Source organism: Protobothrops mucrosquamatus, unplaced genomic scaffold, assembly GCF_001527695.2.
Source record: "Protobothrops mucrosquamatus isolate PMUCROS unplaced genomic scaffold, P.Mucros_1.0 scaffold596, whole genome shotgun sequence".
NCBI classification, from domain to species: Eukaryota; Metazoa; Chordata; class Lepidosauria; order Squamata; family Viperidae; genus Protobothrops; species Protobothrops mucrosquamatus.
Window position 1 is genome coordinate 363,831 of NW_015386895.1, and position 26,787 is coordinate 390,617.

General features: G+C 41.4%; 1 protein-coding gene across 1 annotated transcript in view; it reads right to left on the reverse strand.

Moving 5' to 3' along the window:
* Positions 1-13,968, reverse strand: part of CA10 (carbonic anhydrase 10) — a 346,258-nt gene extending 332,290 nt beyond the window's left edge. The window contains exon 1 of the mRNA XM_015817495.1: positions 13,908-13,968. Coding sequence (XP_015672981.1) covers positions 13,908-13,968 — 61 coding nt within the window. The remainder of the gene's footprint in view (positions 1-13,907) is intronic.
* Positions 13,969-26,787: the final 12,819 nt, after the last annotated feature.

The window sequence follows — 26,787 nt, forward strand, 5'->3', positions numbered from 1 at the left end:
AGCCTAACATCAATACCTGGGGAGATACTGGAAAAGACAATAAAAAACAGATCTCTGAACATCTAGAAACAAATACAGTTATAACCAAAAGTCGGCATAGGTTTGTTAAAAACAGATTATGACAAACCAATCTTATTTCATTATTTGATAAAGTGACTAAATTAGTAAACCAGTGAAATGCTGTGGATATAATATACTTAGACTTCAATAAGGCATTCAACAAAGTAGACCACAACCTACTTCTTGGTAAGCTAGAAAAATATGGGATAGACAGAATCACCACCAGATGGATTTGTAACTGGCTGACAAACCAAAATCAACAAGTTGTCCTTAATGGTACTACAGATACATGGAGGGAAGTAAGCAGTGGGGTACCACAGAGTTCCGTCTTAAGCCCAGTACTCTTCAATATCTTCTTAAATTACCTAGATGAGGGAATAGAAGGGGAACTCATCAAATTTGCAGATAGCACTAAGCTGGCAGGAATAGCCAACACCCCAGAAGACAAGCTCAGGATCCAAAAATATCTTGACAAACTTGAACAATGGGTCTTACAACAACATAAAATTTAATGTGGAGAAAAGCAAGGTTTTAAACTTAAGCAGGAAAAATAAAACGTGTAAGTACAGATTAGGTGAAACCTGGCTCAAAAACAGTAACTGTATGTATGACAGTGTGCAGCACCAGCCAGAAAAGTTAATACAATCCTTGGTTGTATAAACAGAGGCATAGAATCAAAATCACGTGGAGTATTAGTACCACCTTATAAAGCCTTAGTAAGGCCTCAACTGGAATACAGCATCCAGTTTTGGTCACGTTACAAAAAAGATGTTGAGACTTTGAAAAAGTGCAAGAGCAACTAAGATGATTAAAGCCTGGAGTCTAGAGAAAAGAAGGACTAGGGAGAACATGATAGTAGTATTCCAGTATTTGAGAAGTTGCCACAAAGAGGAAGGGGTCAATTTATTTACCAAAGTGCCTGTAGGCAGGACAAGAAACAACGGATGGAAACTAATCAAGGAGAGAAGCAACCTGGAACTAAGGAGAAACTTCCTAACAGTGAGGACAATTAACCAGTGGAACAGCTTGCCTTCAGAGATCATGGGTGCTTCATCATTGGAGATTTTAAAGAAGAGACTTTTAAATGGTATAGGGCAGAGATCTCCAACCTTTTGGGCACCAGGGACCAGTTCCATGGAGAGAGGTTTTTCCACGGACCAGAGGGCGTGTGGTTTTGTATGCTGCCTGCATCTCGTGGATGGGGCTTTGCTTGTTTATGTGGCCCAGTTGCTGGCATGCTGCAGCCTGGTACTGGTCCACAGCCCAGGGGTTGGGGACCCCTGGTACAGGATCTCCTGCTTGAGCAGGAGGTTGGACTAGAAGACCTCCAAGATCCCTTCTAGCTCTATTCTGATTGGTTGAAATGATGACCAAAGGGATCATGGGTAATCTAGTATATAATATCAGACTGCATTTTTATAGGCTTATGGTACAGTTCAATTCTATGTATTCTATTGGTTGGCTATTTTCATACTTTGTTATAAGCTATCATGAAACATTGCTGATTCTGCTCTAAGGCCCTCCAGATGTAAGTCTACAACTCCCATCAGAGGGAATATATTTGTACTTATTGGAATGATTAGAAATACCCACTTATGAAGATGCGTGTGAGTTCAGCTATTTGTTGTTGTTTCTTTTTTTAAAAAAAACCCTGCCTGAACTGCTTTCTAAAGCTAAGCTATTTATAGGTCATGTCCAAAGTAGCTATGAAATGCTTCCATGAATCATATCAGCAGAACAGATGGATTATGGAAATGTGATAATATTTTACCTGGTGTATCTTGGCCATCTTTAGACTTTGGCACTTTAAAGACGAGAGCTGGGACCAAACGCTTAGTGGATTAGTCACAAGAGAGCTTCAATCTCTGCATTCTCTATTTTAATCATGCCATGACCAACCAACATAATTGAAAAAAATATTGTGATAAAATAAAACTTGCTCATATATAACTCAAACTAAAGAGATCACAATTGCCTTTATTTAGTTCTGACTTTCAGTAAGAATCTGACGATCTTTCTCACATCTTATCTTTGAAGATCCCATTTCTTTGCTACTTCAAATTCCTTCTTCTTCTTTTTTGGTACCAGCAAATCCTTCACGTTGACTATAATTGAAGTGTTCATTGTGTCTGAAATTCAGTTTATATTCAATTAAAATGAATTAACACTTGACAGGTGTTTTATTTTGGCAAACTTATCTAACTCCTTTTTGGAGAGGGTATTAAAAATATAAATGTATATTTATGATATAGAGAAACTGGTTATTATTTAAGTTATAAAGTGAAATTTCCCTTGAATTGGGCTTGAGTCCTGATGATTTCATGAATCTACTCATATAGTTCCTCATGGAAGCTGTGCAGAAATGTTTTGCCATTGCCTTCTTTTCTTTCAGAATCATTTTTAGACTTCAAAATCTAGCTTCCAGCCCTGATATATGTTAGCAATTCCCCATCCAAATACTAAATGGGACTAGCCTATCTTAGTTTTTTTTAAAAAAAAATATATTTATCAGCCAAGGGTAGCTAGGTATTACCACCTACCAGGGCTTTATAAGACAGCACCAAAAGTGTTAATTCACACATCTGATTATCAAAGGATCAACTAAAAAAACTAGTTTGAGCTTGGCAACTTGAAATGTCTACTATGCAGAGACCCTGCTCCACTATAACAATACCACTAGACTGCAGTTTATCAATGTTGAATTCAGAGTGAATAAATAATACCTATCACCAGTTTAAATCAGAACCATCCCTACATGGGTCTGAAATATTTCAATTTTTACTGAAATCCTAATCCTTTATTAAGTCTCTTCAACATCTTCATAAATTAATTAGATGAGGGGAGAGAAGGGGAGCTCATCAAAGTTGCAGACAATGCCAAACAATACCACTTTAGAAGATGGTCTCAAGAGCTAGAAGGATCTTGACAGACTGAAACACTTAGCCTTAACAAAATGCAATTCAATGGTGAGAAAAGTGCACAGGTATATAATAGGTGGTACTCGGCTCAACAGCAGTTAACTGTGAAAGGTATCTAGGATTCCTAGGGCACAACCACTTAAATATTGAGCTCAATATTTAAGTGGTTGTGCCCTAGGAATCCTAGATAGTATGCTACAGCTGCCAAAAAGCCAATGCAGTACTAGGCTGCACAACAAAGGGATAGTAAATGTTAGTACTACTTTACAGGGCTTTTTTTGTCATAGAACACCCAGAACGGAGTTACAGCACCTTTTTGGGATGGAACCTTGTAGGGTAGGCAAGGTGGGTTGTATGACATGTGTGAGGTCCGACACCTTTTTTTTCAAAAAAAGCACTGCTACTTTATACTACTTTGATACAGTCACACTTGGAATACTACATCCAGTTTTAGTCACCATGATACAAAAAAGATGTTGAGACTCTAGAAAGAGTGCAGACAAGAGCAATAAAGATGATTATGGGGCTGGAGGCTGAAACATAGGATGAATGGTTGCAGGAACTGAGGTTGGACAGCTATTTCTCCAGGATGGGGGTTGGACTAGATTAGAAGACCTCCAAGATCTCTTCCAACTCTATTATTCTGTATTCTATTCTCAGTGATAATTCAAAACCATCACTTGCTAGTTAACAGAAATGCACATGTGAATCACACTAAACATAATTTGCTCAGGGACGCATAGCATTCCCTCCCAATAATTTTATCTTCAAAACCATCCTATGCATTATCTGGCCCAGGACTTGCTTCACTATCTTTACAGCTGTTTACATATTTGAGTAAGAGTCTCCTTAATTCCACTGTATCACTACTACTCTGCTTTTCCAATAGATATATAGATAACAGGTGCAATAAAATGTAGTTTATTCATTTAGTCCACCAATACACACAGCTAACACAGTTTCAACTACACCTCAAGAGAAATTGGCAACCATTTTTCAAACAGCACAAGCTCTGTTAAATATGGATTGGAAGAGTATTACCTGTTCTCTGAGCTTCCAAGGCCAGACTGCTTTATGTTTTCCAAATGATATACGTATACCCTGTTCTTGGATCATTACCAATTGCCAGCAATCTCTTCTACCCATCTTCACATCAAGAGATTCTCACATGGCTAACCTTTTTCTACACATTAAATAGAACAACTATTGCTAATTTTTAAAATACAACTGGAATAAATTTCCACAACAAAATGGGCAGATTTCTTTGCCATCACAATATATTATATATGTTACAGAATGTTATTTTTCAAAAATTTGGAGATAATTTCCCCTTTCCTCTGGTGAATAAATATATATTGCACTTTTGGTATTTTTCTCCATTGTGAATACTGCACAGTGGCTTTGAAAAAGTGAGATAAGTATTTTAATCCAATCCCAAGGTGACTTGCATAAAATAGAAATATAAAACGCCATAAAATGCCATAATTTAAGATAATAGAAATATTTCAATGCTCAACCAAGCAATCTATAAAATTAATCAAACCATTTACAAATTGCACAAGCAATAAAATTGCCATTAATAATACAAAACTACCTTGATTTTTTTTAATGTAAAACAATTTGAAATAAATGGGTTTTCAAAGCCTATGAAAAAGCAAAAAAAGAAAAAAAGAAAAAAAAGTGGAGGTAATTTCATTCAACTTATTTCCTTCTGGAGGAAATCCAGTGAATGGAACCCTCTGCCAATTTTTTACTGCTATCTTCCAATCTATTCAAGAAGTGGACCCTTTGACACTTAAGACGTGGCAGATGCATGGGAATGCAACCAATTGTCAGCTGCCTCTTTGCGCTTGCTTGTGCTTTGCTGCCATGCGGTGACAGTCTGCCATGAACTTTGGGGAGGGTAAATGGGAGGGGGAATGCTTGGGGGAAAACAGAGGTGGATGCTGTGTCTCGCTGAGACGCTGCTTCGGGGTCACCTGGCTGGGAGAAGAAGGCAGCTGCATATACCAACCTATGCTTTGTCTCTTCTGAAAACATTTTGCCTGAACCTGATTGGTCATTGGGGAAGGGTCTGTGTGTCAGCAATGGGAGGCTGTTAAGAGAGGGAAAAGTTGATTTGGGTGCGTAATTCTCCGTTCCAGCTATGCTTGACTACAGTTCCAGCAATGCTTGACTTCTAATAAAACTATACCTTTCCCAATGAACGGAGCCAAGGATCATTTTTACTTAAGCGCTTTAAGTTGTGGCGGGCCTGACACCAATTTTCCAAGTCAGAAGAGCTTTTTAGGCCAGTACCTGCACTTCAAACTGGATTCAAGATTGTGTAGGTGGCAACTAATCCAATTAGTACTGAATAAGTGCTGTTCAACAAGCACACAGGTTAAGGGCAAGAACTGCCATGGTGAGAAACACTCTCGTGTTAAGCATAATGAACTTTTCCTGCCCCCAAAGATATTTTTTACCTTTCCCACACAAGTTTGCCTAAGAAAGAACCCAGGTCAGGATACCACATTTGATTGCATGTTTTATGAAAAGGCATTACATTCCAGGGAAAGATTTAAGACTCTGCCTTAAAAGCCCTCGTTTTGTACCCCTAGCATACAATGACATTCTCTGCTTGCCACTGCTGATCTCCTAGATCAGGGATCTTCTAACTTGGCCGCTTTAAGACTTGTGGACTTCAATTTCCAGAATTCTGGGAGTTGAAGTCCACAAGTCTTAAAGCGGCCAAGTTTGGAGACCCCTGTCCTAGATGGTAGGCAATGAAGAATGAGAAGGGAGCGCCAGGGATCTGACAATGAATGAATATGCACAGAACAAAGGTAACCCCAAAGCAAATAAAACATAGAATATGATAAGCTTTAACACATAGGTTCTCAGTACTTGATACAAAAAGTCATCATCCTACATGCCTACGCTATCTATTTTGATGATGGATTTCATTCACGCAGTAGTCTTCAGCTTGCACTGATCCCTGATTTTTTTTCACCTGACTTGGACATGTCAAAATGTCCTACAAGACTCTGTGCAACATACCTAGAATCCCATCGCTTATGTAGGAATGTTCAAGGAAAAGATGACAGACAGACAGACAGACTGCAACATATTATGGCTGAATACCATAGGGTCCATACGAATATGTCCTTTAGGAAAGCAGCATGTCTTTTGTTCTTCCCAATTGATATTTTTATGTTGAAAGTGAAAAATCATTTATTAGAACTGTCAGTACCAGTAATCTGTGTTGTGTTTTACAAGCAGGAAAATAATACAAATATCTTTATGATATACACCAGGCAGAGACCAGTAAGAATACAATAATTTTGAATTTCTAATTTTATTTGTTAATAGTTTATTAAATAACTAAAGCCGCCCAGACTCACCTTGCAAGGGAGATGGGTGACACAGAAATTTAATAAATAAATTTGTTAATAGTTGCGGAATATCTTGAATTAAACTAATCTCTTTATTTCATTTTACCAAAACAAACAAAACAAACATGAATTTACTTCGTAGTTGAATAAGGGAACTCTACTACCAAGAAAACAGCATTCTTGTCTATAGTTCGGATAAGATACATTGTTAAAGTAATTTTATCTTGAATATTAGAATTAGACTTTATCAAACCATGTTATTAAAACAAAGCTCAGAAATAGTTACAAGCATCAGATTTTATCTGCCTATAAGACACCAGCTGAGATAGCCTTTTGCCTTAGGTTTGTCTGATAAAAATAATTACAATACTGTAATTATGATGTACTGTTTGCACACTATAATTAAGCTATTCTTTTGTGACTTATTTCCCAAAGCTAAAAACATGGAGCTTTCAATGGATTATTTCACTCACTCATTTACTCACTCACTCACATATTCATGTGTGTGTATGTATACACACACACACACACATTTCCCTGAAAACAAGAGCAGATCTGATATATATATATAGTTGCCTCCAAAAGCGGCACTAGGTCTTATTTTGGGGGAATGTTTTTACCTGCTTACCTCAGGACCGCCACAGCCAGGCCTCACACTCCCTGACACCTGTTACGCCACCACCCAACTACTTCTGCAGCCGCTTGCAGTAGGAAGCCATGTGGCGCATTGTGCCGGTGCAGCCACTCGTGCTAGGATGCCATGTGGTGTGTTGTGTCATAGCACGTGTGAGTGGCGGCACCGGCGCAACTTCTGCCAGCTTCTGCCATGAGGAGAGGAGAGGAGAAGGGAAGAACGGAATGAGGGTACTTGCTTACTTCAGGGCATCCTAAGGGGATAATTAAGATGCAGGGTTTGGGTTTTGTTTGATCATTTGTTTTGTAGTTGTTTTATAGTTACTGGTTTTATTGTTATTGTGAGCCATGGAGAGTTATTTAAGATGGGCAGCCATATAACTATTTTAAATAAATAAATAGGCTAGCTATTGATCTCTCTGGATAGCCAGATTTCCTAGCTTTGGAAAAAAAGTCTCAAGTATATGAAAGGAACGAAATGTTTAATGGCAACACAGTTCTGATCAGGTCAAATTCAAATAATAAAACCAAATCTAGGCTGCGATCCTATACACTAATTTGGTCATGTTGCACCGCATGCGGTGATGCAGTTCTGCGATGGCATCCCTAACAATGTGCTACAAGATATTTTGAACTGGAACAAAGAACTCATAAGGTAGCTCAGATGTGACAACAGAGGAGACAAGCTCATAAACATATTACATGGAAGCAAACACCATTGAAATTGATGAAATGTGTCAAAAACCAGTGTTTTGTTTCTATAGAATAAGTTTCTTATTACAGTGTCAAGGTAGTCCTCATTTAGTGACCAAAGTTACAACAGCGCTGAAAAAAAATACCTATGACCAGTTTTCACACAATGATCACTGCATCCCATGGTCATGTGATCAAAATTCAGGCGCTTGGCAACTGACATGTATTTATGACAGTTGTGCTGTCCCAGGGTCATGTGATCACCATTTGTAATCTTCCCAGCTGGCTTCTGACAAGCAAAGTCAATGGGGGAGAGCCAGATTCATTTAACAACTATATGATTCACTTATCAATTGCAGTAATTCATTTAACAACTGTTGCAAAAAGGTCGCAAAATGGGGCACTTAACAACCGTCTTGCTTAGCGGCAATTGTGGTCGTAAGCCAAGAACTATGTATTTCAAAACTGCAATGGAAGCATTGGACTGACTGAGATCCAAGTTCATCCTTAAGTCATAGTTTCCTCAGGTAATTTTAGGCCAGTGTGCATCCTGACAGGGGCCATTGGGAGGAAAAGAGAAGAAGGAAGGAAGAAAAAATATTTTATGTAGAAAAAAAAATACATGTAAGTGAGCACGTGTGTGGCTTCATACCTCATAACAGACACTGAGCCTAAAAAGGTTGCCCCTCCCATCCCCAGTTAAGAACTATGTAAATGAAGTTGGCGAGGTCACTGATCTGAATACTCTTCCCTTCTTCTCCTTCTACCATTGCCAGAATAACTGGAAGCATTGGATTAAACTGGATCACAATTGGTTATTTGGGCTTAAACTATGCTTTAAGCAAGTCATATTCAAACCAAGCTTCTAATCCTATATACTACCTGGCACTTTATGGCGGAGTAAAGTGAACATTAATTATTATAAATTAGTCAAGAAGCACACGTTGACTTTGAAACTGGGATACCAGACTGTTACAAATGGCTTACTATTGGCAAGAAAACAATCAAGCTCAGAGAACACCAAGAATCTCACAAAAGGTTTGCTACCTAAATGTCACCTATGGGTAACTTCGCTGTGATAACTCAGAGAAATTGTGTTCCATTTATAACCAACTATTCTTTTTCTCCTTTATTTACAACGAACTTGGGGATCCAGCTCTACTCAGACTTGGTGTTCACTTAGTTTGCTAATAAGGATTTTAAAAAAAGCCACCTTTCGGTAGAGATATTTGCTCTGTAAGATGTAATGCTAGAACAAATGTGTACATGTTAACATCACGTCTCCGAAGCAAAGTAATCTAGATGTGCTTCACAAATATTAAGAAGTGATAGAGATTACCCAGAAGAAGTTAATTTTTCAAGGGCTTGCTAATCCTCTTTTAAATCCATCAATTTTCATAGAATTTCATTACACTTGACTAGCTTACAACACATTTCCTACCCCATTACAAAAGCAAATAATATGCCATACATGAATCAGGAATTGTTGTATCATTACGTGGTTTTTTTCCCCCAAAATGAAACAACACAAATGCTTAAAGAATTACTCAAGTCCTGGCATATTCATGCTAGCTATTGGCAGCATTTAAGAAGAGGTGTTAATGTTTTCCATTGCACCTGATCACCTGTTTTTTTAACACCATGAAAAATTACTCAAGACTGGTGCAAAACAAATGCCTGTACAAATGTGTCAGCCATTATGTGAACAGAAGCATCCCACCTATAGTTGGGAATGTTGCTACTAATTAATGTGTTATGACATTACACGGAAGAAGGACCTGGGCAAGTAACAATGTAACATATCCCACACACCTTTTCTCACTATCACAATTATCTGAAGTACTCAGGGATCAGTAACCAGATGGAGTCTGATCATTTCATTTTTTTTACAGTTTCCTAGGCAATACATTTATTTCACAATGTTATCCTATAGTATCCTAATCTCCTCTGAGGTTGCAATTGATTTCCCAGAAAGTCAGGTTTTTCTACAGGGTTCAAAACACACAAGTCATCATCTCAGCATCATCTTCCCGATTTTCATTATTCCATTCTGATGATCATTTAGTCCCAAAGCGATGCAAAATTACTACTTTTTATGACTTGAAATTTAAAAAAAACTATCTAGCATTCAAATAGCTGAAAATCGTAAATTGGCTTGTAAGCTAAATTAATCTCGATAAGCTTTGAGGACAATACAAGCATCACACACACACATTTTTACAAGCTTCCAGGACAATACACAAGCATCACAGAGAGAGGGGGGGAGGGGGGAGAGAGGGAAGGAGAGGGAGAGAGAGCTTATTTCTTGTTCAAAACAATTTATCTGCAGCATAACTAAGCATTTAAAGGAAGCGAATAAGCCATGGTAAATAACCAGGGAATACCAAATAATAATATTGCAATTACTTTGGTCCTCCATATAGGAAACATTTCACAAATCTTCTGGGTTCAGGTGATTTGGCTACAGTTATTTTGTACCCCAAATTTCCATAACAGTTTGTCAACTGAAACAGGCACAAAGAGTTTAATAACAACAACTGGCAATGGTGTGTTTTATACACTTTTTGGAATGAAAATTGTATTGTCCAAGATAAAAGCCTTCTTGAAATGAAAGCTATTATTGCAACCAGATTATTCAGATCTATTCTTAGACTCTCTTAAAATGTATTCCTGCTATAGATACTAATACTACACAAGAAATGAAAAGAAACAGTAGGAAATCTAGACTGCTGTACTCATTTCATCTGTTAACTATAACAGGGCTTCATCTGCTCCTTTTCATGTGTTAATCTATCTATGCACATACTGAGATAAAGAACATAAATTCTTGCACTATTATTGAATAAGATCCATGCAGAAAGAGAAACAAATAACAACAAAAGGCAGTTAGTAGTATTATTTGTTTTGTTTCTATCATTCAAAGAGAAGGAACAACAAAAATATCACTTTGACTTCAATTTATTTCCCTGTTTAAACACGTGAATGGACTGTTTCCTCATTCTTAGCTGAGACCATTATTCAAATACGCTTCTCAAATCCCCCTGCTAAATCCCCCCCCCCGTGTGTATGAATTCTGAAATAAATGATTTGATTAACTCATGAGTATTGAAGAGCCTAAGAAACCTATTTAGATGTTTGAATACTTTGCTCATTCCCTAACTGTGCCCCAAACTGCATAGAAAATACAAGTTTTATAGCAATACTTTTTTTAAAAAAGGTAAAAGAGTAGGTAGATTTCACAAGCTGTGGTCAATTCAGCATCTTTTATTAGGGAAAAAAGTGTTTTATTAATTTCCTTAGAAATAAAATTTACTGATTCAAGACATGTATACAATTATCCTGTATGGTTTGCTAAGAGGAAAAAAAGACTGAGGGGAAGGAAAGGGGGGAGGTGACAATTTGCAGCTAAATTGGCTGGAATCGAGCACTCGGAAATACTTAATGCTCTTTGGCCAATGAATAGGAACAGACTGAGATTCACTATATTCTCCCCCCCTCCCCCCAGAACAGTATCAACTAATGTTTTCACATCCTGGAAAAGATAACGCATTCCTAGAGAGATATCCTAAAATATTCCTCTGCTGTTGGCTCCTGAAAGTCACAAGAACCCATCCATTTTCTGCTTCTCTTCTTCTGCAGCTCTTCACATCTGGGATCTCCTTATTCCCACCAGGCTAGACAGTATTCTTTAAAGAAGAAGGTTAGCCAGCTGAGCCTTGGCTTGAAAAACTCATCGGCATGGCCATCAGCTCTGATGTAAGCCCTCCAAGTGGAGCTCTTGGGTGCATGTAACTTCAAACCACAAGCAGAGCTCACCAGGCATCCCAGAATACCCATCTGCAGTGGACAATGTTAGGATTGGGGTGGAGCTCCTTCAAGTATGGACTCTGCAAAATCTAAGATTTCAGGCTTGCTCAGTCCAGTGAGTGGGAGGTGGCCCTTCAACTGGCAAGCGGCAAACGCAAGCAAGCCTAGCACACCCTAAGGTGGCTGGAGAAGCAGCTTTGCTACTTCCTGCAGCCCAGTGCTTGCCCTAGCACATTGGTGGCGAACCTATGGCACGGGTGCCAGAGGCGGCACTCAGAGCCCTCTCTGTGGGCACGCGCGCCGTCGCCCCAGTCCTAGGCCTTCAGCTGGGTTTTATAAAACCTTTTCGCTTTAGGCCTCCCCCACCGTGTACACAAAAAAAAAGGTTCAATCAATCAGTCAATTGGGGAAAAAAAAATCTTGCAAAGTTGGCATTGATTGATTGAAATTTTTAGTCCCACCCAGTCTGCTGTTACCACTGCAGCCACGCCCACCCAATGAGCCACACGCACCCGGCACCCGACGATGCATAAGTGGGTTTTGGGTTGCAGTTTGGGCACTCGGTCTCTAAAAGGTTCGCCATCACTGCCCTAGCAGATAATGGAATTCCAGGGAATGCTAGCTGCAGAATCAGTATCCCTACCACTTACGGTAACAGCAGTGGAATACAGTGGAGAAGGCTTTCTGGGTTGCCACAGAAGAAACAGACTATGAAAGATAAGGCTATGAGAAAGAAGCAGAGAAGATAACCTGCTGCATCTTGTTCATGCAGTCCCTCTTGCAACTTCTGACACTGTTTAAGAGTCATCCAACCATTCTTGTGTCACTACAACACTAACGAGGACAAGCTTTATACACTGGGAGATGCTGCAAGTCAACGGTGGAGAAATGGGTTAAATGAAGGTAGTTAAGAGGAACAGGAAACAGGCGAAGGCTGCTATTTGAGGTTCCCCATGGGTAGCAGAGACCTGTCTTCTGTCCCTCTCACCTATTGCAGAACTTGTGCCCGAGAAATGAAATTGCCGGTGAGGAATGTGGGAGCCGGAAAGCATTTTCCAGAGGTGTGAGGAGGAAGAGGAAGAAACAGAAGCATCAATTGTTTGGAAGATGTACTTCTGTCCTTCCACTGGAAGAGTTAAAGAGGGACATTGATGCTCTGATGCAATAAACAGACAACACTGCAGGAGTGGTTCATGAGGCGAGGGAGATGTGTTAAGAGATCGCCTCCTCCGATGACATCACTCAAAGGAGCAGTGGAGCCTGGGGGGGGGCAGAACAAGACAAGCACTTCTGTTCAGATAAGGAAACAGCCAAAGTGATGGAAGCTGAAAGGCTGTCAGAGCAAAGAGGATGGCTTGCTCTAAAATGGATGGCAGGTCTACAATTAAATGTTAATGCTGCCAGCGCAATGAGAAAAGGACTTTCAGTTTAAGTCAAGAACCTCAGGCTGGATGCTTGTAAAGGGCAGGAAGGGGACCTAGGTTTTGGGTGGGTTGGCACAGACATCCTCCCTATTCCCCCAATCTTTCCCTTTTAATCCCTATGGCCAGGCTTATTTGCATCTCTCTCCAGCTGGTCATCCGTTTTTTAAAATGCCTGCCGATAAGGAAAGGGAAGTAGCAACCAGGATTTTCTTTTGGGGGGGGGAGGAGGGGGAAAGGGAAGTGCCTCAAACTCCAAAGGTATCAGCTGCATGCCTTCCCTCTTGCTCTCTGACTGCAACATAATTATTCCAGCAAGAGCGGACATGACAAATTAACGAAGCAGCCAAGGCTTTTGAACTAGAAGGGTGCGCTTTCCCCCCCCAAATAAATTGCTGTAATCCTTAACGCCTGACACCAAGCTAGACCTCCTCTGTTAATTGGACAGGATCCCCTTTTACAAGTGGAGTCACCTGCCTTCAGCCAAACGAGGAGGGGGAAATGTCAGAAAGCAAGGAACACCAGTTCAGAATTTCCAGCTAAGGCAGGAGGAGTGGGGCTCTCTGGAGTAAAACATCCATGGGTGGGAGATAGGTACAACACCTACCCAGTTTCTGAACCACTGCTTTGGCAAGCTCCGAAACCTTTTACAAAACAAAATGAACTAGAAGTTGGGCAACTTTAAGGAAACACAGCACTCATTTATTGTCCCCAGGTCATCCTCCAAATAAAATAGGACACCCGTAGTTTGAAGGAGGGAGAAACATTTGACGACAGCTGCATTACACAGTTTTCCAAACAACAGGGAATGGGAAAAGGCAACCTGGAGGGGAGGGCTGCTGAAGCCATTCACACACACTTTGGAAATTTAAACCGCCACCGTCCCTTTTGAACACATCCACTTTTTGCCCTCACAGCTAAATAGGAAAAGGAAGAGAGGCAAACCAGAGACAGCAAGGCAAGCATTTCTCCTCCAGTTTGCTCTGTTTTTTGCTGCGTACCTGAAATGCAGACAATGAAATTGGCTTGCAGAAGAAAAAGCACCTCCCAAACAATTTCCATCCTCCGATTCTCATGCCAAGTGCATCCCTCGGTGAAAAAACACAGCAAAGATCAATATTGCAGCTTGAGCAATCCCAGAAAATCTCCTTTTGGACTCGCAGCCTCTATTCCCCAGATGTGCTGACACATGTCCGAGCTCTCTCGTCGCTGTGCAGCTCAAGCCAGATCCTTTTTCTTCCTTTGCCGTCCGCCAAAGACTCAGGAGGCAACCGCCAGCACCAGCTTCTTCTTCCTTCAGGAAAGCAAGCAATATCCACCAGGCCTCCCAACAAGACATAGACAAAAAACAAGGGACCGGCAGTTCCCAGCTCCGGAAAGTCTCGATTCTCGGGGACCCGAACGCCAAGTTGTCCCCAAACTCTCTGCACACCTCAGCGAGACATCGCCCCCGCCAGCCGCGCCGCCGTCCCGACGTTCTTTTTCCTTCAAGCTCGCTACAAAACGATCACAAAGAGATTAAGACACATTGCATCGGCCGTCAGGTTTCTTGCCACCGCGTTTCACCTACACCTACAGAGGAGAGGACGAAATACCCAAACCCGGGTCTCCTGCCAAAAAAAACAAAAACAAAACAACAACCCTAAAACCCAGCTCAGGCTCCCGCTAATTCCCAGCAACGGAAAGGAGATTTTCCGCAATGCAACTGCAGGGGTCGTTCTTCCCTCGCCTACCGCGCGGGTCGCTCGCTCTTCCCTCCCTCCTACCGTTGCTTTCCAAGCTTAACGGGGAGAACTCATCGTGGAAGCAAATAAATTAAAATAAATAAATAAAGAGCGTGCCAAGCGTCTCCTATTTTTTTTTTCTCTCTCTCTCTCTCTCTCTTTTCATCCCCCCCCCCGTTTCTTCCCAATCTTTTCCAAATTAGATAGGGTGGCTTTGGAAGAGATGGGAACGAAGATTATCTACATCGCGGTGGAACACACGCGCAGAGAGATTGCAGGTCTCCTCCGCCAGCTTAAAGTACACTACACGGGGGCTCCTGCCTCAGACAAATTTTCCCCTAGGGTTATTTCTGCCTCCAGGAAAATATGCCAAGCTTTCCTTACCTCTTCCTTTCCGAATATTCGCGTGCAAAATAATAATAATAATAATAATTGCAAATAGATACTTTGCGCTATGCCGGGCTAACTAACGAAATAGTTATGCCTTCCATCTAGGGCCAGAAAGAAAGAAGCAAGACCTAAACAGGTCTATTTTAAACAAGCCCCGTTCTTTACGGGGGGGAGGAGGGGGACCCGCTCCCAGGTAAACCTTCTTCCGGCCAGACTGCAACGGCGGGAAAAGGGGCCAAACGTTGGCGGAGCCTCGTGCAGGCTCACCCGGCTTAGATCGTACTTGAGTTTCCCGCAAGGAAACGGTTCCATACTCACGTTTTCCTCCCCGACGCCTCTTTCTCTTCCACCTCCTCCGGCAGGGAGATGGGCTCCCCCGCGGTCGATCTGCCCGCAGTCCCGGAAAGAGCGCGAGGTCAAGGCTGCTGGGCTCCTGCTCAGCCCTGGGGGAAAAAGCGCGCTTTCAGGCCAGGTCTTCCTTAGTACCGATCTGCCGGCCTCCCCGCCACGCGCGACCCCCACCCCCCCCTTTAAGGGCAGCCAGTCGCACTGGGCTCCGGGACGCCCGAGCCAGCCCGCCACGCTCCGGCAGCGCCACGCGCAGTCCGGCGGGGCAAAAGGCGGCGAGGCAGCGCGCGCAGGCCAGCCAGCCAGCCAGCGAGCGTTCCGTGACGGGAGGCGGCGCGTTCGGCGGCCAGTCGACAGCCGGAGCTGCAACCCAGGTTGGAATCGGGTCTCCGCCGCCGAAGAGGCGCGCAGTCTGGGCATGCCTACTGGCTCGCCCCCCTGCAAGGCTCTAGCTGCAAATGACGCCGGGTGCCCGGACGCTTCCTGCCCGCTGCGAACTTTTTTTTCCTCTGCATTGATGTGTTATTGCCTTTTTTTTTTCCCCTTCTTAAAAAAGAAAAATATCGTGAGCGGTAACAACATTCCCCAAAAGTTGCGCCAGAACTAGGAAAGCATACCGTACTTGCGGGGAAATGGGGGCGGGAGGAAATGGGCGGGTGTGAGTCCGAGCGAAGGAGACTAGTGGCGCAAACCACGGTACTGATTCCCACGTGCGCAGGGCCTGCCCTCCTCGACATGCTTGGCAAGAGTAAGTGCGGGGCAGAGAGGTCCGCGTTTGCCCTGCACAGGAACTTCCTTGCGGGTGCCTGGTCGGCTTTGGTAGCTTGGGCTTTCCCGCACCGAGAAGAACGCCAACTACAAATGGACTGGTGGCGCCCAGGATGAGGGCTGCTCGCCGGGGGATGAAAAGGTCCGAAGTACCGGGGGCGGGGTGGCGAGACGTATTAAAGCGGAATTTGCCCCCCCTAGCTCTCCAAGCTTTTGCGCATTTTTTAGCACCACCGTATGTTTACTCAGAACTTTGCTCGGCAGGATTTACTCCCAAGCAAGTGTGGGGAGGGTGGCAGGCCGTCTGAAGAGAGAGCCGCGTGTCTTCAATGAAGGGTGTGATACATATATTTGCTTGAGTCAAATTGAGTTGAAAGAGCTACATTTTGATGTCCTCCCCCCCCCCCCGCCAATCCAGCTTAAAAAGAAGGAAAGGGCAGATTTCCCGGGCGAGGTGTGTTTCTTCCTAGCGAACAGAATTGGTAGCTTTTTGTTTTACTGAATGGGAGGGAGGAATTTACAAAGATGTCCGAGATATTTTTAATTGGATACATCCATAACTTTGGAGGTTTTCTGCATTGTAAGCAAGGTGTTAAAGCGGTACACTGGTTCCTCCCCTTTCAAAATTAGTTGTCCGGTGAGGTTTCTAAAACGTCTTTTCTTGCCCTGCCATTTGCCAAACTGGAGAAGCGATGGACGCAGGTTTTGTTATTTTTTTCCCCAATGTTTTCACGGTATTTTAATTGGACTCTGCTATAAATTCATCTTGGTTTCAGTTATGCCGGCTCTATGGTTGCAGCAATAAATTAATTGCCTATTTGGTGTGTGTGTGTAGGGGAAATATCTGTTAATTAAAAATATACATATGCAAAATCAAATTTCATCTTTATATATAGATTGTAAAACTTTCAGGTCAGGCACTAAAAGACTTTGATTTAGTGCAAGAAACAAGAGATCTAAGGCACACATTTCATGAAAATGTCAGGTTTTTCTGAAATTCCTAATCACGTTACACTCCTGCACCTTAAAAGTCATGGGGAATAATGGTAACTGGAATCTGAATTGGGAATCTGCATCCATTTTCAATATTTGAGCACATAGTCCTTTCAAATCTATAATCATTTGCTGTTTCACTAAATGTGTACATCAGCCTTCTCTATTCCAGTGTCTGATTAATTAGAGCTTCAAATAGAAGAATTCTGAGGATGCAAAGGGGTTATAGACCCAATCTGTGGTGGTGGTGGGCAATAGGTAGGGCTGTAGACTAGCCAGACCCAATCAAAAGCAACATCAGAGCAACCCTCATTTCCCTAGTGAATTATTAAATCCCACCATCTGCTAGAGAGACCTGAGAAACCAATGCTGAGTTAATGTTACGTCAGCACCATGGACAGCAGCATGTCTGATAGCATGCAGCTTGTTCTCTGCATGCCGTACTAGTAATCAGCATTTGGGTGTCTGCTTGCATAAGGCTGAGTTACTATCATTAGTCCTTCAGAACATCCTTTACTCCAGTTAAAGATTTTCTTTATTTGTATCTGACTACAGCATAAAATAACAAGGCATTTTTCTGCCTTGTTCCTATAACATTGCCTTCATCTCATCCCCAGATCTTGAGTGAAACTGCATTAAGTTGCCTTTTGCTACATTAGGTATTTAAAAAGTATTTCCCCCATATTCTAATACTATCCAAGGGCAGCATTAAAATGTGGGAAATCTGTTTGTCTTTGCCACTTCTTGTATTGGAGAGAAGTTAGATGATTAGTAAAGACTGGGAAAAGTAACAGAAGAGACATGACTGGCCTGATGGAAATAAATTTCATCCAGGTATTATTTCATCTAAGACAGATGAAGAGCATCAACTCAACAGTGCAGAAAATAGTCTTCTATTGCTACAGTTGATAATAGGTCATCATCCTCCAAAAAGCCTACTGCCCATCTGAATTTGAAGCTGAAAGACCTTGACCACTGACACCTTTCCAAGAATGGAGAAATGCTCCATCCAACCAAATAATACCTAGTCAGCAGACCTCACAAAGCATTTAATTGTTGCCTCACCCTCATTGCATTAAAGAGCTAGTTTGGAGCAGTGATTAAGGCTAGAAACTACAAGTTCTAGTCCCACCTTCAGCACAAAGTCAGCTGAATGATTTTGGGCCAGTTCCTCTCTCTCAGTCCTAGGAAGTAGGCAAAGACAAACCACTCCCAAGAAAATTACAGAGATTCATCCAGGCAGACACCAGGAATCAACACAGACTCAAAGCCCCCCCCATAACCCTCCCCACTGTTGCCACATAATCCCAAAGCCATAGGATACTCCCTAAGTGTATCAGAGAAATTATGCTACTAAATAAATAGATTGATTACCATTCCCTGGCTTCATATATTATTGAAATAGACCTTGATGAATAAATGGAATATTTATAATTTGGTGTATTTGTTCATAACTTTGGTTAGAGTAATTTGGTTTACAGGTGTTTTTGTTCTATAATTGCTACTCAGAAGGAAGTGAATGGAGGTTTTTTTATAGTTTATTCAGTAGTAAGTGATTATTAATTTCCAACAAATTGTTGTTTCACTTTAATTATTAGATGGGTCCTAGATGAGCCTAGATCAGGGGTGTCAAACTCGCAACATCACATGACCTGTCGTGACGTATTGTGACTTTTCCCCCATTGCCGGCAATGGGGTGGGCGCAGTTTTGGGCGTGACGCATCCGGCCCCGCAGACTGGCAGTTTGACACCCCTGGCCTAGATCAACCATTTACTTTTACTTGTGTCTGCTTGGAATGAGAATGAATGGATAGATGAGATATGATGTGCCCTCCGGCACTAACATCAGGGAACTTGATCTGTCTTTAGGGACCCTCTTGCATGTGTGTTCAAACACAAAGATTTGTTGTACTCATATAAACACAAATTTGTTGCAATGCAAACCCAGTAAGCAGAGATCTTTTTGCTACAAATAAATAAACACACAAGAGGATTGAGCTATGTGGAAGTAAATCTCAGATTGTCAGTACGGTTGAGTAACCACTGTTATTAAAAAATAATACAAGTTATCTTGCCTTTGTTCCAAGGATTGAGTTGAAACCACTTGAAACAAGTCCTGAACTTGGTGTTCTTAAGAAATAATGGATCCGGTTATCTTTAAAAAAAATCTCTTTTTTGTTATTCTAAGCTATGCTCCCCTCCCCCCCTTCCACAGCCTGGTTAAATTCTCCTTCATTTATATCAGGGATTTTCAATGGGGGATAAAAGAACTTAGGTGGGAAATAACATTTTTAAAAAAAAATAATAAATCTTTGCCCAAGCAAAATGGAAGTACTGTCAAAACCTATCTGTGATTTTGTTTTTAATTTTGATTGTGTAAGCCATCTGCAGATTTATGCAAACAAAGCAGGAATAAGTTTTGACAGTTTTGCCCATGTAAACCCATGGTGATTGCAATGCCACAAAATGTGAGAACCCTTTGAGATACGTTGATTATTTAATTATTGAAAGTAAGTTGCATATTCATTTCTTGCCCACTGGAATCCCAGTGGAATCATTAGTTTGATTTGATGAGCATGCATGCGACTCTTTTTATCATTTGAGGAAATGTGATAAGCAAAATGCATAATCACACACTTACACAATAGAAGTAAATGCTGATCCCTTCTGTCTGTTCCAATAGGTACAAGTATATTATTTACAAAAATAGGAAGGGGTAACTATCAGATACTACAGGCCCATGGGCTGCTAAATAAATAAGACAATTGACTGCCATCCCAAGACAACACATTATTGAAATAGACCTTGCTGAATAAATAGAATATGAATTTATCTGATGGACATTATTTGATGCAGAGGTTCTTGTTGCCTGGAAATGATGGAGAGCATCTTTTCTGGCAGGGGCTAAGCAGGAAAAGAAGGAAGGAGCCACCTTCTGCCATAATCCAGGTCTCTGGGATTTGAAAGAACTCAGAAATGGGGGGGGGCATGGAGGCAAAGTCTCTTCACCTTCCTTTCATGGTCCCTGATAGATGTCTTGCCCTTCTACCCTATTTCTGTGACTTGTTTTCACTGTAAGCCTATCTGCATTTTCTTGATAGCTCTTGATTCATATACATTCCGAAGTCTTTGTAGATTTATTCAGACATATGAACCTACACCTACATCTCTGATGCTTGGATCCGATTCATCATTTGGATCTTTCTGACATGTCCCATATATTTAAAAGGGACTAAAGTCTGAGTGCAACTGTATCTACAGTCCCTCAAGTGACTGGGCTCTGCAGTGGAGAATTTGTTGTGATTTTTCCACGGGTTCTGTCACAAGAGTTAAAAAAAAAAATGACATGCCTATAAAATTTAAAACTGGCCCCAACGTGGATGAAACTAAGATGCAATCTACAAACACTCTCATACATTTGCCTTACCTCTTCTATTCCCTGCCTTTACAAAAGGTTAGCAGAAGATACTTCAATAAATGAGAAAATGGGTAAGTCAATCATTCAAAAATAGTAATTATTACAGTCAGTCTTATTCATTATTAATTTAGCCAAACAAGAAATTTTAATTACCAGATTAATTAACTTATTTCATCTCAGAATCAAGTCAGATGTAACTGGTGATAATCTATAATAATTTTGCATCAATAGTGACATGCACCTTTTGTTTGGTATATGCAGGAAGCAAACAAGCTCTCTAAACCAGGGGTAGTCAACCTTGGCTCTTTTATGACTCGTGGACTTCAACTCCCAGAATTCCTGAGCCAGCTAAGCTGGCTCAGGAATTCTGGGAGTTGAAGTCCACGAGTCATAAAAGAGCCAAGGTTGACTACCCCTGCTCTAAACAATCATGCACCATCCATGGCCATATCATTCTGTGACACAAACATGTAATATAGTTTCTGACATTTCTGAATAAAGTGAGGAGCAGTAAAACCTTTCCCCCACATTCTTTTATAATACTTGAGATCTTCTTGCTCTCCAACTCAGGCAAAATCTCTAGGAAGGGAGTGCAATGATGGGTGTAACAGGAGACCTGTGAGTTCTAGTCCCGCCTTTCATACACCCACCCAGGTGGCTGGGTGACTCTCAGCCCAAACCATTTCACAAGGTGGTTGTTGTGGGAGGTGAAAGGAGGAGGAAGAAGTATCAGGTCTGTTTACCACCTTGAGTTATTTAGAAAACCAGATTGGTTAGAGTGCTGACCTAAAAACCAGGAGTCTGTGATTTCTAGTCTTGCCTTAGGCATGAAAAACTGACTGGGTGACTTTGGGCCAGTCACTCTTTCTCAGCCTGACCTTCCACACAGGGTTGTTGTTGTGGGGAAAATAGGAGAAGGAAGGAGTATTAGGTATGTTCACTGCCTAGAATTAGTGATAAAGCAATAAAGGCAGGATTAAAAAAAATAACAATAAATAAATTAAAAATGCAGATACATGGAGATATCAGTGAGGCTTTGTCTCATTTGTGTTTTACCTTGGCATGTGCTTGCCAAAAGCTCTTCTTAGATCATTCTAAAGTCTGGAACAGTTCAGTAGGATTCCATCAGAGAACTACATTACCAGGAGAGCTGCTTAGATATTAATGTTTTTGTACTCAGGTGCTGCATTTAATTGTGCTCACTGTAAAGGAGCTATTATTTTAATGGCTGTATTGCAAATGGAGAATACAAATTTTTGTATTGTGCTGCTTGTAGAAATGTTTAGGGTTTGTGTGTGTGTGTGTGTGTGTGCGTATGAGAGAGAGATGTGTATGAGAATGTGTGTTGTCAGCCATCTTGAAAGCTCTTAAGGGAAAATTGATGTGCATATTTTTAAGAATAAATAATACATAATAAATGAATGCATAAATATATACGGGATCATTTTCAGTGGAATTATACATGATTGTACAATAATTGAATGCAAGGGTGAGGATATCAGAACATCAATATTCTGACTGGATTCACACGTGCTAAACCATCTTTGTTTAATCATCTTTGGTTGAATAAGTCACAGCTTGGTTTCAGTCACACTCCCAGCCATGAATCCTAGGTTACAAATCACTGTGTCTGTTCACACAATATGCTAAGGCAGCATCCAGCAACCCCATTATTGCTCAGTAAGATGAATGCTTTCTGTCTGTAGTTGAAGAAATCAATACCTACCATTCAGAAGTATGTTCAGTTCAGTTTTTTTATTCAGTTCCCAACAGCCATTAACAAGAAACTTAAGCCTGAATGTACACTTTAAGCTGCCATTGTGCTGAAATCAACTTTGCCAAGCAATGGCATTTGCCTTCTCAAAGCAGTTCACTTCGTGATGGGAACATAGTACTTCCTTGAAGCATGATTGCATGTCCTGCTCTCACCTTCCATTGTAGAGGAAAAGTTTTCTTCCTTCAGCTGTTCCATGCTTTGGGTCTGCCGCTCGCAAGTCCTGATTTCACCGATCATAGTCATTGGTTGCTTGCTGCCGGGATGGAATAGCTTATTGCAGCCAACCCTCTGCTGCCAATTCACCACGATCAACTTGCCACGGGAAATTTGCCACTGGACAATTTAACAATCCAATTTAACTATTTAAAACAATTTAAAAGTTATTTTAATTTTTGTCATTCACGTTTCACGTTGTCTCTCTTTTTACCTCCTTTCTATACTGTAATGATTCTATTCCACCATTTCTTTGAGGTTAGCATAACTCTTGTCCCACGCCAAGTTGGCCGTGGTGAGTTGGCCATGGCAAATTGTCATAGACCCCCCCCCTTGCTGCAAACCTTGAGAGGCAGGAAGGAGCTTTTAATTTCAGTAGTGATGTACCCTCACCTATTTGTTACTGCTATTATTTGCAGGAAGGGAAGGGCAGCTTTCAGGACATAAAAAGGTAAATAGAAAAGCAATTTAACCGTTTAAAATGATGTGCATTAAAATTCTAAAACTATGTAGAAAACCGGAAACAAGGAGTCAGATGGGATGGGGATGAGGTCTTCGACGACTCATGACCTTCTTCTACTGGTCTACTATTGAAAGCATTCTCACATATTGTATTGTGGTTTGGTATGCTGGCCTGACAGCTGTGGACAGGAAGGTATTGCAGAGAGTGGTGAGCACGGCATAAGACATTGTGGGCTGTTCCCTGAGTCCACTGGATGACATCGCCAGGACCCGTTGCCTTGGCAGAGTGAGGAAAATTCTCAGGGATGACTCACACCCTGGTTGGTACTTTTTTACTCTCCTACCATCAGGTAGGAGATACAAAAACATAGCCAGCCATACCAACAGGCTGAAGAACAGCTTTTATACATGGGCTGTCAGGCTTCTGAATGGGACATAACTTTATAACTTTATGCATGACAGACTCGTGAGGCCGACATGATGTGCAATTAGTTCACAGGGTGAAATAAAGTGGGGGTTTGTAGTCACCACGAGTTTGTGGTGAGGGGAGGCACAGCCAATTTCACTGTATACATGTTATACTTTGATAATAAAGGGTTGTTTATTATTATTATTATTATTATTATTATTATTATTATTATTATTATTATTATTATTATTATTATTATTATGAGGTCTTCTTACCCCATCAACTATCTCCAGCAGTGAGCACCTCCGTGGGGTCCCAAGCCAACTGGCAAAACTAAGTTTTAATACTTTCCAGAAGGCCAAAAGGTGGGGTCAGTTCTCATCTCTGGTGGTAGAGTGTTCCTCAGGGTTGGGATCCACAGTGGAAAAGGCTCTTCACCTTGACCTCACTTGCTGAAATTCTTTAGCAGACAGGATCCATAGCAGGCCTCTTCCACTGGCTTAAGTGGGGCAGGCTAGTTTCATTAGAATGAGACTCCTCCTCAGATACCCTGGGCCTATGCTTTAAAGGTAACAATCAACAGCTTGAATTGGACCGAAATTGATAATTACTGCTCTTCATGCAACAATGGTGTTATATGTGCCTCCTTAGCCCCCCCCTGAACTGTGTGTACCACTGCATTCTGCGCCAGTTGTAGTTTTTGAATACTCTTCAAGGGTATTCTCTTGAAGCGCATTGCAGTAATCCAATCGAGAGATGACTAGGACATGATTGACTGTGCTTAGGGCCTTACGACCCAGATATGGATGCAATTGACACACAACACCAAGTTGTGTAAAGGCCCTCCTAGCCACAACTGCCACTTGCTCTTTTTTCAGGAGTTGCAAATCCAGGACAACCCCCAGTTTTTCACAAAGTCTGTCCTGGGCATCTCCAATGGACCTGCTCCATGCTTAGTCTCAGACCAAGAACAGATCTAAGCAATTTTATCCATCAGGGGTTTGACTAATTTCTCTGCAGAACCCTGTAAGTGATCATCCAAGCCCTCCTTCTCAAGGTAGGACCAAGTGACTTTGAACAGGGCTGTTGGGTGACACTGCAGATGCAACAGGGGCAGAGAAATAGTGACGTTTCACTGCTCTTAATTCGCAAAGCATAGGCCTTAAAAGCAGCTCTGACCCATGTCTGATTGGATTTATTCTTTTCCTCCAGTGGCCCTCTAGCTATCTTTTGGCACTTTTCAGCACCCTCAGCTCCTTGGTAGACTACGGGGAGTTTCAGGAGTGATGGGCCATGAGAGGGTGCATAGATGCAATCCTGACCGGGGCCTTACCCGTTTTCTGATTCCAGGTTGTGGCCAAAGCCTCCACAGAGCCATGCAGCAGAACTCTCAGGACATCCCATAGCTCCTTCTGGAACCCAAGCAGATCCATTAGTCACCAAGGGTGGATTATTCGAATAGGTCCTGCCTCCTTGCAGAGGGGGGCAGCATTGGAGAATCTCATAGCCACCCCTTAATAGAGAAGGAAATATTCTTATCCCTCTTTATACTAAATCAACCCCATTAGCCCAGCAAAGTAACATGTGATTCTAACATGTAATTTGTTACAATTTAGTCTTTAAGTTTAGATAACATCCTGGGACTAGGAAGAAAGGTTCACTTCTTTGAAAAATTACAAGGAATTGTACTCCATCGTATCACTTAATCAAAATTTGGAAATTAAATTCCCTGGTTAGACCAGCAGAGTATACTGGCTTCAACAAGAAGGATCACTCTCAAGCCAATTTGAGTAAGCTTGGGTACACTATGTTGGCTTAATCTTTTATATACTATTAGAAATATTAGATGATACCCAATAAAATAGCATACATCATTCCAATTTCAGAATGTGAAGTCGCTCTCTCTATACATTTCAAAATATATTGCTAAAACTTACAACCTGAGCCCTTATTAATAACTGATTATAAAATGTAATTAAGACAATAAAACTAGATTTTTTTTTTAAAAAAATCCCATTTTGAAACTTTGGCATGCCTAATTTTCCTTAGGGTTTTTCTTAAAGGTGGAAATTATATATGAGGTAGAATTCTTCGATCGTTTGTCTGCTTTTATTACAGCAAGGTTATAGGACACTTTAATAAATAACGTAGAGAACCACTTTGATGCAGCAGTTAAAGGCTCCAGGCTGGAAATTCTGCTGTAGGTATGAAAGCAGACAGTGGTGGGATTCAAATATGTGAACAACCGGTTCTCTGTGTGGATGCCGCTTCCGGAAGTCCGTTCTGGGCCTGGGCAACAAAAAAATAGCTACCGGTTCTGCTGAAGTGGTGCGAACCAGCTGAATCCCACCATTGAAAGCAGGGGTCAAACGCTGCCTCTCAGCCCAGGGAGAAGACCCATGACAAACCACTTCCAAAAATGTTGCCAAGAAAACTGCATGGATTCACCCAGGTAGTCAGCAGAAATTAAAATTGACTGGAAGGCAAAATGAATGGTATTGAAAGGGAAAAGAAATAGAAGAAAAATAATCTGTTTTCCTTTTTTAAAAAAAAATCAGCTGTGCTCTTAAAGACCAGATTTTGAAAAGCTTAGCAAGATCAAGCCTGGATAAGAATCCATCGGAAGCAACAGGTTTGGAGGCTAGACTGAATAAAACAAAGCAAGTAACGTCCAAGTTGTTGGTGAGAAAATGCAATCGAAAGAGTGAAATTAAGCTTGAGGGAGATTTTCCTACTTTCTGGTTGAAAGTGATGGATATCACATTGTAACCCACTATACCTCAGTACTCGACTGCTTCAAAACTCAACAAATTTGGTATCTGATGCATTTTGATGTGAAAATGTTGTCTCAGTACTCGGCTTTTGTTTAGTACTGGACACACTGCTATAGGATGAGGGGGACAACTGTGGGGAACAGACAGGAACTCAGCCATCCTGGGAAGGTGGCTGCAAAAGGAGGGGGACGGCCACAGAGGGAGGTCAGGAAGTTGATCATGATGGGAAGGTTGTTGACATGGTAAAAAGGACAGACAGAAAGTTCTTTCTGGCTGAAACAAAGATTTACATGGTAAGTCACATGGTTTGCTTGGGACTCGTTCTTTTTAGTACTCACCACACCTCCCAGAACCAATTAATGCCGAGTACCAAGGCATCACTGTAGATTCCTTCTATGAGGCTGGTGATTGGGCAGTATCTTTAAATGGAAATCTCTACTGTACTAATTATTTCCTCCAAAGTATGAAATCTTGACTAGCTTCAGACATGGTGCTAAAGTACATTTTTCCCCCCTGTGGTTTTGACTTAAATGTCTTACGTCCCCAAGAATTAGGATTTCCAAACCAAGGTTGGTGACAAGGATCAACAACTGTACATTCAAAAT